This window comes from Anoplolepis gracilipes, chromosome 10, assembly GCF_047496725.1.
Source record: "Anoplolepis gracilipes chromosome 10, ASM4749672v1, whole genome shotgun sequence".
NCBI classification, from domain to species: domain Eukaryota; kingdom Metazoa; phylum Arthropoda; class Insecta; order Hymenoptera; family Formicidae; genus Anoplolepis; species Anoplolepis gracilipes.
In genome coordinates this window covers 8,899,103-8,914,447 of record NC_132979.1, presented here as the reverse complement: position 1 = coordinate 8,914,447, position 15,345 = coordinate 8,899,103, and the positions used below count along the sequence as shown (strand labels likewise).

At 28.2% G+C, this 15,345-nt stretch overlaps 1 protein-coding gene across 4 annotated transcripts in view; it reads right to left on the bottom strand.

Moving 5' to 3' along the window:
• The window catches only part of Aralar1 (electrogenic aspartate/glutamate antiporter Aralar, mitochondrial), a 33,427-nt gene extending 21,213 nt beyond the window's left edge, over positions 1 to 12,214 (bottom strand). The window contains exon 1 of one of the 4 annotated variants that reach the window (XM_072901272.1): positions 12,006 to 12,214. In XM_072901272.1, the coding sequence (XP_072757373.1) occupies positions 12,006 to 12,047 (42 nt within the window). In that variant the 5' untranslated portion in view covers positions 12,048 to 12,214. Of the gene's footprint in view, positions 1 to 357; positions 641 to 4,753; positions 5,045 to 12,001 lie in introns of those variants that run through there. The other 3 variants (XM_072901276.1, XM_072901273.1, XM_072901275.1) reach the window with 3 other exon arrangements.
• Positions 12,215 to 15,345: the final 3,131 nt, after the last annotated feature.

Genomic DNA, 15,345 nt, shown 5'->3' with positions numbered 1-15,345 from the left:
TAGTCGGACCTCTTATCCTACGACCCTCTTCTGCTACGAAACCTCCTATCCTACGACAAAAAATCCTCTCATGCTACGACCGCAAAAGGGGAATTATACCCCCACTCTCAAATTTTTGTCGTAGGATCAGAGGTTTAAGGGGAAGATTCCGGACCGAAAATGTCGTAGGATAAGAGTATAGTAGAAATTCTATGATACACGATACTCCCTGCCTGACAGACTTAAAACTGAGAGCCCTAAGGCAAGCGGGTGTTTTTCTCGCCTCGTGTATTCGGCACTGCCTTAATTCGAGGTCATGCTATCGACGACACACACAGAGACAGAGAAACACGTCCTTCACGGCGCAAGTACACCTACTCTCGTGATTGGCATGCTGGCTAAGCGTAAGCTGAAAGTTTCACTTTTCTTCTCGTTATCGACAATAACCGAATGTTAGAGGTGATGACATCGGGCGAGGTCACGTGCAGTAGAAAAGTCACCCGCGCGCGCGCGCACCAAACAGCTGTACAATTTTTCTAGGTCTACGCGTGTGTACCTCCAACACAATAACGTGTCTAACGATAAGTACACGTGTACCGTGCAAAAAAACGATGAGTAACGAAGAGAATGCGACAGGCACTGAGCAAACGCGATCAGCACGCGAACGTCACGAGGGGACTGAATGTTAGCTGCTGATACGTTAGAGAGGAGACGTCTATATCTCTATCCCCTCCTCATACTTGTTAATTTCGTCTCTCTTGTTTTGCTACCGCTCGTTATTCCTTGTCTCCGACTCTGATTATCTTTCTTTACGCTCTCTTTATTGTAATATTTTATATCTTTGTGTGAATTTTAAGAAAAAGTAAGTATATGTAATATTTTATCTGTATCGTATAAAAGTGCGTGCGTATCAATTGAGTACGCAAATAAGGCAGATTGCTTTTTATTTTTCTCCTTCACTGCTTTTTATCTTTCTCAAGTACGTGTGCTAAAATTAATCTTTTATATTAATTTTTGGATTTATACAATTTAAGAATTAAAAAAAAAACAAATTTAAAAATATCTACATTAATAAATAAAAAACTAATTTTGCTTTTATAATCTCGTTATACGAAAGAAAAGATTTTTTTGACCGATATGAATTGAACGCTTTATGTAAAATAAAAATTAAAACATATCATTGTATATTTTATTTAAAATTCTTTTAATACATTTAGTTTCTTTTAATATAAGTTAAACTACATACTAAACTTTAAACCGTCATTTTCCTTAAAACTATATTTTTAGAACTGGTTGGCAATAATCTTAGAAACGAAAATAAACCGACTTCAAATTTTACATTTTGTTTTATTTAACATTTAAAAAAAATATATTATTTGCTCCAACTTTATATATGATGCATTTTAATATCTTTATATTAATTGTTTTTAAATATTATAAAAAGCTGTGGAGACCACATATACAAAATCGATGTCCCTTTTTTAAAATATATTCTTTTATTTTTAATATTTTTCTTTTCGTAATTCAAAATATAATCACATTCATATACACAGAATAAGAATATTATTTTTATTTTATAATTGCTTTTATTCTTAATAATAAAAATTAATTTGTCTAATAAAAATTATATTTTTTCTTTCAGATTAATGAAAAAATGTTACCATGTCAATTTGGCATACATTACAAGTAATATCTTATTACCCTATTGTCCATGTAAAATAAACACATTTTGTAAAAATATATTTTTTTTAAATTGTTGATAAAAATTATCATAAAATTGTTATTAATGAATATGCATGTTTATAGTAGTATTTTCTTTAAACATATCCAACTAAATCCAATTAAATATTTTAACTTTTTTTATTTATATTTTATTATATTCTTTATTTAACAATCAATTGTGTGCGGACTCGTGCAGTGCTCGGATTGTCACAATGGAAATACGCGTGCGATACTTTAGAACATCTCGCACCAACGAATTATGTACACCCCACTGACAATGAAACCGAGACGATCAGCATACGACTACTAATGTAACTAACATTTACTTGTTGATGCTGGTCCAAACGAGAGATCGAAACTTACAATAAATCTACACAGAATACGAAAAATTTAGCGTTCTTATTTTCCAGGCTTAGCTCTCAACTAGTCTAATTTCCTAGTAGTATAGTCACATACACCGGAACTTTTATTACCGGAAATTTGATTTAGATTTATTTTTTTGTCTTCTTTAAAGTACAAACAAAACAAAGAGTGATAACAACGTCAGTATAAACAAAGTACAAAAAAAAATAAACTATATTAACTATATAATTTTTTATATAAAATCGAACACACTTAGATTCACGTATTTCTTTGATACAAGTAGACGATTGTGTGTGTTTATTTGTTCGTGTGTGTATGCTCACAATATGTATACATTAATTTTTAATTGCTAATGAACTATTAATTATATTTTCAACTGTTATATTATTTTTTTAATATTGTATATATATGTATATATCATACATTTATGTGCATACACACACAGTATGTATTATACATAATTTTTTATTTCAAAGTCAGTAAAAAGAATTATAAAGTATAAAGATATTGTGTTTGAAAAAAGAATTTATGCTTTCTCACTTTATCCCCCCCCCTCCTTCCCGTAATATAATTATACTATATTATTATTATATAATATCATCAGAAAAAGAAATAATCAAATCAAAGAAAGAAATTGAATATAAATTGAAATATATATATATGTATATGTACAGGATGTCTGAGACCACCTGTAGACCCCTTTTATTTCGGAAACAGAGCATTTTAGAGAAAAATATTTCAGACAAAACTTGTATGGTTTTGAGGAGACCATAAGATAGTACCATTAGTTTGACCTTGAATAGTCGTTTGAAGGACATATAAAGGTCACCTTGAGTTTTTTAAATGGAACACCTTATATATTTTTGCATATTCTTGTAACTTACTTCGAGAGCTTTCCAAAATACTATAATGAAATATTTTTTCATTAAGTATTTTTCAAATTATAAGGCTTCAAAGTTGCAGTATTTTGATAAAAATACCTACAAAATATCTCGTAAAATCTGGATCACGTTCGGATCTTGCCTTGACTGGCTAGATTATGTCCGAATCGTGCCTTGATTGATCGGACAATGTAAGATAAGACTATCGAAAACTGAATACTATTTTACGAGATATTTTGTAGATATTTTTATCAAAATACTTAATGAAAAAATATTTTATTATAGTGTTTTGAAAAGCTCTCGAGGTAAGCTACAAGAAAATGCAAAAATATATAGGGCGTCCCATTTAAAAAATTCAAGGTGACCTTTATGACCTACAAACGACTATTCAAGGTCAAACTAATGATACCATCTTATGGCCCCCTCGAAACCATACAACTTTTGTCTGAAACATTTTTCTCTAAAATGCTATTTCTGAAATAAAAGGGGTGTACGGGTGGTCTCAGACATCCTGCATGTATAACATATGTATTATATTACTAATTAATGTCTAAGTTTCCAAAGATAACACTCGAGTTTAAAAACATGTGTCTATTTATTTTATAAATTGCATTATTAAATTTATTTTATGTATAATATAATATAATTTTTACACATGCATAACACACAAGTAGAGAATATAAAATATATAACTATATGTTGAATTTTATTTTTAGAAGGAATATATTCAAATAGTTATAAATGATATAGAATCACTTATACAATATCATCCTTTGATGAATACAATTGTTATTATTACTAATAAAATTAGTGTTACTAATAATTAGATTAATGTGAATTAACTGCTAATGCCCACAAGTTTCTCTAAAAAAAAGTTCCTTTTTCAATTTATTTGTTTGATCATTTGACAAAAATTGAATTAACAAAAGATTTTTTTTTCGTGGAGAGTGAAATAAACAGAGAACATAAAGATTCATTGAATCTCAAACAAAAAAATTTTTTTCAGTGTTTTATCCATTTTATAATCATATTTTATTAAGATTTAAATTTTGTTTAATTTAACTATCTTATTAAATCTGAGAAAGAACTATATTACTTTATAAAATGTAATTTTAATTAAATCATTCTAATAAAAATAAGAATAAAGTGATAGGACTATACGATTTTTTTCTAGAAAATCTGTGACTATTAGCTAAAATGTTCATTAGATCTACTTTGATAATTAATAAAACTAATTGCAACAAATTCGTATATCACATTTCGCAATATCAAATATACAACGTTGAATAATTTTGTTACATTCATTAAAAGTTGTTAGGTATTATGTAGATGAAAATATTATATAGACAATAAATTAGTAATTCATTAAATAGGTTCGCATAACTTTTATAATTAATTGTATTATCACAAATAATGCAGCGATGTAAAATCTATTAGTTAATAAGTTCGAAAATTTTAAATTTTATTTTAAAAAATTAATATATCAATTTGTACATAAATAAAAAAATAAATATATATATATGTATATATATATATATATATATATATATATATATAAAATGTATTTAAACATTTAAATAAATATATAAATATATTTAAATACATACATTTAATGCATTTAAAAACATTAAAAATTATTTATTTTTAAAATTAGCTTAAAAAAGGGAAAAGATCCTCTGTTACTCAACTTTATTTACTTAACAGATTTTACACTCGACATCTCAATTATGTTATTCAAATCAGTATACTATTAATTATTATAGTCTCAAATTATTTCTTTCAGTTTAGAATTAATAAAAATTGCTAACCTCATCGGGTTCCCCATTTCTCTTCTCATGCACCATCTTTTTTTTCCTTCATATAAATACAATTAAATCACTGTCTTTCCGAAAATATTTTTGCACCACTAGATATTTATTTCATTCATTGTGATAAAAACCATATTTTCACGTACTTATGCTTGTAATTAAAAACCAGCATTCCGTTTTTTTTTTTACCGCTTAGATTTGTCATGCATATATCATATAGTTACTACAATTAACATGATGCAAAAAGATAAAATGTTTCTGTTGCATATATGCGTAATAGCCGATTAATTAGAAATCGTTTACAACTATTAGAAATATTATGACATTTCAACATGCGCGTGTGGGTTAATTATTATCCCTATTAAGCTGGATCCCACACCATCGTCAAAAATTTATATATTTTAATATTTTTTTACAGTATTATTTTCTATATTTTTATTATGTTTTTGTAATTCTTAATATGTCGATTTTGAAGATTAATTTTTCAAAACTTCAGTTTTTGTTCGCTTTTCAAAAAAGTTATCAAAAATTTAAAACAGTATTGTCAAAATTAATACGGTTAGGTTGATACAAAGGATTTTAAAAAAAATAAGTGTATATATAGATATAAATTTTTATTTCAAGTGTTTAGCTTCAACATACTTTTTTAGAACACAAAAAATACGTTGCATTTTGATGTCTTTTCTCTATTATTTTTATAAGTGTTTTTCACATTTGCAACTACTATCCCTATTAAGCTGGATCAATCGAACCCATCATTTAATTTAGTGCTAATTACGTGCTAATTTATTGTCGTAGTCCGGATTTTGTTGCTCCTACCGATTAATAGAAATACAAGTTTAAAATGAAGGGAGGGGGAGTAGCTTGATAGAAATCTAGCCCCTTTCCCATAATGAAAAAAATATATAGTGCTCAAAGCAACCAATTCTACTATAAATATTTTTTTAACAACAAATTAACACATAATTAGGACTAAATTAAATTACAGGTGCGATTTTATTTGATGATAGAAGGAGGTCCAGCTTAATAGTAGTTTAATTGCTATGACACTATTATTATATACATGCAGTCATAGTTGCAAATGTGAAAAACACCTATAAAAATAATAGAGAAAAGACATCAAAATGTAACGTATTTTTTGTGTTCTAAAAAAGTATGTTGAAGCTAAACACTTGAAATAAAAATTTATTATCTATATATACACTTATTTTTTTTAAAATCCTTTGTATTAAACCGTATTAGTTTTGACAATACTGTTTCAAATTTTTGATAACTTTTTTTGAAAAGCGAACAAAAACTGAAGTTTTGAAAAATTAATCTTCAAAATCGACATATTAAGAATTACAAAAACATAATAAAAATATAGAAAATAATACTGTAAAAAAATATTAAAATATATAAATTTGTTGAATTTATAAATTGACATTGTTTTTTCTATTTATTTATTTATAAAAATAAACACTTTTGAGAAGAACGAATTTTTTATCTTTTAAAATTGAAATTTTTTTACACAAGATATTTGTAGAAAATAAATACAGATAAAATCAGCTAATTTTTTTCTTACATTCTTTGAATCGAATACTTCAAAGCTTCAAATCTTGATGCACAAGTTACAGGGTACGACAGATATATGGGACAATCTAATCTAATTTTTCTGCACTGTGGACAACTAATAAAGATAAAAGCAAAAATAAAACAAATGTAAAAACTAGAAACTTACAAACATAACGCAAGAATAATGTAATGTTATCAAAAAGATGGAAAAGATTATGTAATTCGTCAAAGGAAAATGTAATTTCGCACTTGAAGAACTCGATTTAGTTTATAAACGAGCAAGGAATGTGGATTTATATCGTGAATAAACTAACAATAAGTAAGCGGAATTCAATTTTAACAAAAGTAGTGTCTAATTATTATAAAATCTGAACTATGTTGGTTTTGTTACCTCTTCTACAAAGAAAGTATTGATTTAAAATTCTTATAATAAATATACATCTAACAAGAATATAACACTACCTTAACTTTTTTTTATTAATACAGCAATACTTAATATAGCTATATATATAAAATACATTTTATTATTAATTTTATCGCTATATTATTTGAAATGAATATTATTGGAATTAAATATTTCCATAAACTGTGAGTAAAAAAAACATAATGTAAAAATCGATCTTTGTTGTAACCGATCTTTTTTGACGCTTTTATTAAAAAAGTTCAGAAATTGTATATTAATATATTTCTTTATACAAATAAAAAATGGAGAAAAAGTTCTCTACAGACTTTAATCAAGATAAAAAGGGAAGAACTCTCAAAAGTTAAAAAGCATCACTAAATTTTCAGATGGATGAACTTATCAACCTATCACCAGTAACAATATCGTGATGTAGAACAACGAGGAAGCAATGAATCCTCGATCAATCAAATTACTTTGATTACTGTTGAGATCACTAACGTGCTAATTCGAAAGTGGTTCACTGCTAGAAGTTCGCAATACAACTGCTGCAGATTGAGGACGAAAATGAGAAGAGGTGGTCCACGGAGTCCCCGATCTGCTTAAATTACCGCAAAACTGTTATAGGAAAACCAGATATAACAGCCCAACCTAGTAACATGGTATACTAACCGAGGTGTTAAATAATCAATACAAGTCACCAATATAATCCGGCGCATATATTGATTAGCAGTATGATTGCATTTCTAGAGTTATAATAAATGTGAGTCATAACCCATGACCTTTTCATAGATTCATTTTTTTAATGGTGTGTAAAACATATAATACTTCATTACTTCATACCGATTTCTATTAAACAATATTATAATATAATAAGGACTATTATAGTATAATAAGAAAAGCAAAACATTGTATTCTTGATTTTTTATTTGCTTATATCATTAATTATTGTTAGAAAGCAAAATAAAAATTACTTTCTCAAAAATATTTTCGTCACAAATAATATTATTTCAAAATATTGTTCAAGATATATTTAAAAAAATTAATTTTCCTCCCTTTCCTCAGGAAAATAGTAAACAATTCTCTATACAATACTATTTTTTACATGTTTAAATGTATATATATATATATTTAATTTGATAATTAAATTTTTATAAATGTTTGATGTAAAAAAGGAAGAAAGATTTTAAATGCGTATTAAACATATTTCTCAATAACAATTATTTTTATTTTAATCAAAAACTAACATTTTTTGTAGATAAAAATTCCTATTTCGTATATGTTATAAATATCTGAATAAATAAATATTTATTTTCAATCACACACAAACGAAAAAAAAATTCTTCTCTATTATTCATATTTACTATCAATTCTAGTGACTAGTTAATTGCAGAGAGAAAGAGATAAGTTGATAATGGTTTAAAATTACGGAAAAATGATATATTAAAAAAAAAATATAGAGATAAACGAAAATCACGTCTCATTATACTGCAGTATTACAAAAATTAGCTAACAAAATAATTTAAAAAAATATGAAAATACGATATACGCATATAAAAGATTTCAAATGTTCAAAAAAAAAAGATTAACTTATGATACAAATAAACACAACCAATGTCAAATCTATTTTCATAATTAAATTGTTTTCTGATCAATGTACTTACTTTTTTTTTAATATTCATGCGGTAGAAATAATATTTGCATTTGTGCAAAATAAATACTTTTTAAAATAAATTATATATCTATTATACCTGTCTTGCTATTTTAATGTTTGGAATATTATGTTAAGTCGGAAAAATTCTGCTACAAATAACAAAGTAACACTAATATTATAACACTGTTTTTTTTATTAACTAAATAATAACACTAATAATAATAATATTTTAAACTATAATCAATCATTGAAAGGTTTATGAATAAAAGTTATTATCAAACTATATTATTTGTCGAGATAACATCTGATTTAATCTCGATAAACTCTTTCCATTGTACTAATCTTCGATTAAGAGCAAAAATAAAAATCAATCGATCGAAGGTAAACTTGCTACACGAGAACTATGTTAAAAATAAAAATGTGTTTTTTAACGAATGCTATAGAAATGGAATGTGATTACGCAAACACGGCTCACGTCAATCCATTTATAGATAAACAATCATTAAATCGGTGACGTACACTTTAGCGTAGCACTAACAAAATTAGTGATATGTATATAAACGATTATACCATCTCAATTCAATTATATGTACATATGTCAAAATCATTCTGTCCAAATTAGATACGAATATTATTATTATAATTAATTGAATCAACAGAGAAATCGAAAATCTAAAAATTTTGAATAATATTCTGAGTATACTAATTCTTTCAGATTCTCAACTAGCACTCGAATAAGGAAGTTAATTTTTAAAAATCCTTATCAAATATTTTCAAGGAACATTATATGAATACTTCATTGTCTTTCACGCGGAAAAAATATCATGCATTTAAAATCTTAAAACTGCATTATAAAGTACAATCTTGTTGCAATTACCTCAACACAATGAAATGAAGTAATTGAGCAATTAAATAATAAACAAAGTGTAGCTGTAAAAACTCGAACTCATTTAAAAAAATCTGTTCAGTTTTGAATAATTATTATTCTAAAACTAACTTTTATCGATTCTACCGATTGTTTATTTATGGAATTGACCGATCCAAATTGCTAGCCTTAGCCTGTTTCTAGTGTACTATTTCCATCAGCCGAAATACAGAAAGAACACATCAAAATCAGTGCAGAAACGAGAAGACAAATATCATTCAACCTACATTCAACATGATAATGTGTAGAATCATAACGAAGACCTCAAATAGAATTTTTATTTTAATATGATTAAAAAAATTGTTTATTTTGTAAAATTTTTATTCTGAAAATAAAATAAAAATAATATAAAATCAAAATCAGAGCGGAAAATACTTTTCAACATCTCGTAATGATTCTTAACAAATAAATCTCTTTAAACAAATAAATGTTGAATAATAAAATTGAAACAAAACACTTCTTTCTCAAGATACTTTATATCGTGTAAAAATAAATTCAACTAATTACATAAACTAAATAAGTATATCAAAATATATATGTCTATATATTAGTTTATAAGAGAAACATGATTAAAAATATTGTAAAACATACGCTGACTTTACGATTATTTATAAGTTAATATTCTACGTAATTAATTAATAGAGTCTTCTTGTCTGCATACAACTTACGCAACATAATGGAATTAATATAGACACAGCTCAAAATTAGAACGTCTTGAATATTGCGAGCACGAGTATTTCGGGTTTACATAGTCCCACTGAAACTTCAAACTTCGCACTAACCTAATAGGTTACATAACTATGATATCGATACATAATTTCAATCATTTTTATCGTTATTTGCTATTATATTTTTTCACAAAAGATTAATTCTTTGTATTTTTAAATTGTGTGGATCGTGATAAAAATTAAGATTGTCTTAAAATAAAGAGGTCAATTGATAAGCGCTCTGCAGGGGATTTTACTTACATAAATTCAATTATGATACAAATGAGTGGAAAACAAGTGTCATTCATTCGCAAAAATATCTTTAAAAATGTAAAACTTAAATATTAATAAAAATATTGCAAAAATAAATATTAATAGTAAATGTTGCAACAATAAAATCTTTTATAAACTATATAAATTTTAAAATATAAAAACGTAATATATAAAGATATAAATAATTAAGAAATATACTGGCTTTATATAATTTCAATAATTCTATATATTATTCAATATTTCTATCTTTCAATAGTTATTTTAGATTTTAAACAAATAGTCTGGCTATCCTTATCATTTTTATTAAGTTTTATTAAATTTTCTACCCGAGTTCTAAAAAAATTTTTGCCTTTTAAAGCAAAATATCAGTTAAAATAGAATAGCAATTAACAAACAAGCATTTAATTTTGAAATATATATAGACTTTATTAACACTGGTAACTGTTAGGTTAAATTTATGTAATTAACTTGAAATTTTTCAAAATCGCCAGATGGCATCGAAAACTAAAAATTTTAGGATAAATTTTTATATCAAATAATAAAATATAAAAATAAATTATAATATAAAAAATTAAAAATTAAAAAATAGTGCATACAAAAATAAAGGATAAAATATAAAATATAATAATAAATGTTAGATACGAATGTATGGATTGTAAAATTATAATATTCTATGGATTGCTAGTAACTACAATCGATGTAGTGAAAAGAATTAACGAGATCGAGAGTGAGGATTGCGGTAGTCCCAGTGACCTCGAAATCAAACTGGCTTCAGACAGGCTCTAGGATCGATATTCGCATCGCCGGTCGCTCCAATACAAATGCAGATGTCATTCGACTGTGCTCATTGTCAGTTCTTCGCCATTCAGTTGTCGAGAAGCATTACATCACGCAACGTAAAGAGTTGTCAAAACACAACGCGCAAACCGAATGGAAAATAAAAGCGTTTTAATCAGTTGACATTTTTTTCTCTTCACGATACATTAGTTACAAAAAAAGAAATAAAAAGAAAGAACAGAAGCATATACTAAAGAAGAGAAAATATAAAGTTCCGTGTGCGTGTTGTAAATTGCAAATTAATGAACAAATATCTCGAATACGTTGACAAATTAATCAAATGTCCTGAATATTTCCCTTATATCATGCCACAATTGATTATCTCGAAGTTTAACAGAGATAAAATTAAATTTTTGTTTATATTCAAATCTTCTCATTCATTTGAAATTGCATAAAAGTAAAATAGCCATTTTTTTAGAATTTAAAGATCAATATTTTTAATACTTTTTCTTTTCTTTATTAAAAATGTCTATAAAGAGAGAACCGTACAAAAAACAGACACAGATCAAAAGACTAATCTAAAAATTTTTGTAGTCTAGTTTTCACGTGAATAATTATAAAATTGTGAATATGATTTAAGATATATATATATTCATGTCAACTGCAAATTTTACTGTATTTAAAACGAATTAGCAGCAGACTTTATTTCTTTTTTCACTTTGAAGAAAAAAAAAACAAATGCAAAAAACTTACACTTTCAATTTTCGAGCAAAACAATTAATTGTCACTAGAATTTTGAATCTTGATATTCCAACATTTCAGTGCCAAGTGAAGGGCGCGAGCCCTTGCAACGAAACCACCCCGAAAACTCATTGACGTGTTCAGGAGATGCTCGCATATACACACATATACATCATCCGTTCATGCGCGTACAGAGAAGATGATTAACTAAACTTACCCACCTCTTGGCAGGATGCTCGAACGATAAGCGAATCCTTCAACATTCCCAGGAAGAAGTTTACCTCGAGCCTTTCTTTGTTATAAGTGATGATCGGTTTTCGAGAAACACACAGCGAGCAGAAACACAGAGATCAGAAGGAAGATACTGAACTGACAAGTGGGTTATTTCATTCAGAGTACACTACTCTCACATACATTCACAAGTTTAGCAGGCACTTCCTGGGGACGACCGATGCGATAAAATCACGAAACGTTATAATCCACTGATACTGATGTATGATGTATGTATGCGTCACGACGACACGATATACTTATTCAATCTTTGAAAACACTACACAGAGCGGAAGCTGACATGATACTGTGCGACTAATTAATCATGTAGCGCCATCTTGGGACACATAACGACACACGATGGCGAGTGGCGTCACTCAAAAAAAAATCTGAGAGAGGTCTCGCTATGCTTCTGCATACGACGCTTTTTTCTATAGTTTACCTTAGCACCACCTGAATTCATTTTAGAGCTGGCGGAATTATACAGCTAAATCTTTTCGGTGCTATGGTAAAATATCTGATTGGTTATATCACTGATGACGAGATATTATTAGACCGGTGATCTTACGGGGTTTAGTGTGACTGGAAAAAGTTACCGACAATGCAAACATTTTCTTGCTGTAGCTGTAGGTAAGAAAATCTTTGTACTGTTAGTAATAAAATAATGATTAGATACAATAAAACGATTATTTTGTTATTTTAGAGACAGCTACACGGAAGATCTATACATTTTTTATAATAAAACAACAATTAGATGAGTTAAAATATACGCATGATTTAAATAACTCATATAATTAAGTCAAAATTGTCAATAATGTCTCATTATTCTTCAGTTACCTTCGCGCCCATCGCGCCCACTTAGCGGTCACGCGCGTATGCGTTTTAGTAACTTATACAAAATTTTAAATAAATCTTTTTTAATTTTAAATAAATCCTTTTTAATAATGTAGCTATGCAAGTTGCAAACCCATGTGGAATTGTATATGCATTGCAAAGTACATGCTTAGATGGGAGTGCATATAGGGCTTCGCCCCGTTCTCATAAAAAAATATAACAAAACTTGAGCGCGTAGAAACTACCAAGGCTGACAGTACTGTGTGGAAGTTTCAATGTAAAATCTTAATTCAACCTATGTCCGAACTCTTACACTACATTTATAATTTTTTATTCATAATCTTACAAAATAAATACTGAATGCATCGATGCACGATTTATTGAGCCATTTGCCTAACAGCGCTTCAGTCAAAAGTCGGTTTCTAAGATGGCTGTCCGATTACTTCCGTTCGAAGTGAATCGTACCCCCACTACCGATATGCTCCCTCCTTAGTTTCTTTCCTCTTTAAAACAAACTATCAAAATCGCGGTCATATTAAATTTCTACCACTTCTATCCCCACTCTAGCATTGTTAGACAAAGAGAGCATTGGTGTTCAAAGCATCTTTCTCTTTCTAAAGCTTATATACTTTTACAGCCAAACTAGCAGTCTATTTATTAGACGTCTATGTCCAGCAAGGAACCACGGACTAAGGCCGGGAACACACAAAAAACTTAAGCCGCAAGACTTAAGACGTAACAATTTCAACTATACAGAATTTTCAGCTCTGCTTACGTTTCAAAATGGCTGCTTAAGGTCTCGACCGTGATTGGTCGATTCGCTTACGCTTTAAGTCTTCTAACTTAAGGGTCGACAGGACCGACGAGAAAACTTTAGATACAGATACAATATTCTATTCGGTAATATTTTGCCTCGAAGAAGTTATATTTTTTTATAAAACTTTTTTTGCTACATTCCTTGTAAAGTTTATTACCCCGCTAAAGAGCCGGATTTTGCATTTTGGCTTTTAAAAAATTTATAATAATTACAATCGGTGCACCTGGTCTGTATACTTCATTCACGATCAGTATACCTTATTCATGTCAATTTTATGAAATTTTATTTTAAGCCTTTTTTCCAAAAAATCGTTCTTTAGTGGGCTGCGAGAAATCCTCCTGAATAAGAATATCATTGTTAAATATAATTCTTTCTTAATTTATAGCCGAAATATCGTCGAAAAGAATTTGTAGTTCCGAAGTCTCCGCATGAGGTCTCCACCGTGGGTCCTCTCGACCCTTAAGTTTTTTATATGTTCGAGCCTTTAAGCGTAGTCTATAATGAGATTTTAAGACGTAAGGCCGAGTCTACAATAGATGTAGTAAGCCTTAAGCCGTAAGAAATTAACCAATTACAAATGACTTTAGAGAAGAATAATGAATATAATTGATTTATTCCTTACGACTTAAGGCTTACTACAGCCATTGTAGACCCGGCCTTAGACTTGAGAAATTAACTAATCATATTCATGATTCTTTTCTAAACTCAATTGTGATTAATTAATTTCTTAAGTGTTACGTCTTAAAGTCTCATTGTAGACTACGCTTAAAGCTGGAAACACACAAAAAAACTTAAGGACCGCCGCACATACATAAGGAAACTGTCTATAAACATATGCATAAGAAATTCAACCAATCGAATTCCTTATGAGTCATCTACAATGGCCGTAGAACGTAAGGTTGTAAGCAAATTGACCAATGACAGTCAAGCATTTTCGAAAATGCTTGACTGTCATTGGTCAATTTGCTTGCAACCTTACGTTTTACGGCTATTGTAGACGAGGCTTATGACTCGAGCTAAACGGAACGGACGGAAATGCTTATATATACTAGCATAAAAGTGGACACTCAAAATGGCTGCTTATGGACGCCAAAATTGAATGGCTTTTCGGAGATGGTGGAAGAACAAAGTTTTAAATATAAATATGGAATATATTTATATTTAAAACTTTGTTCTTCCACCATCAAAAATATAAAGTATGTATATTCCATACATACTTTATATTTTTAATAAAATCAACTCAATAAGATTAAATTGAAATATATAATTTTAATATGTAACAAATAAAATAATATATATTAATAATATTGAAATTTTAACACATTGTTTACTGTCCTTTAAATAGTATATCTAAATAAAACATAACCTTCAAAACATTAAAATCTTGTTATTATATTGATAACAATTACTAACCGATGAAATGTTATCCCATAATTTCGCGCTGTTGTTGTTATGCCACAGGCTTGACAATGCACCATAATTTTATTTTACTATTTTTTTTAGAATTCATAATTGTGCAAAATAATACACACATGTGTCTCTGAAAACAGCTGCAGACGATGCTAATAAGCGTCAAAAAAGTGGACACTCAAGATGGCGGCTTCCGTCAGCGATTTGGCTAGCCCCCACCACCGATACAT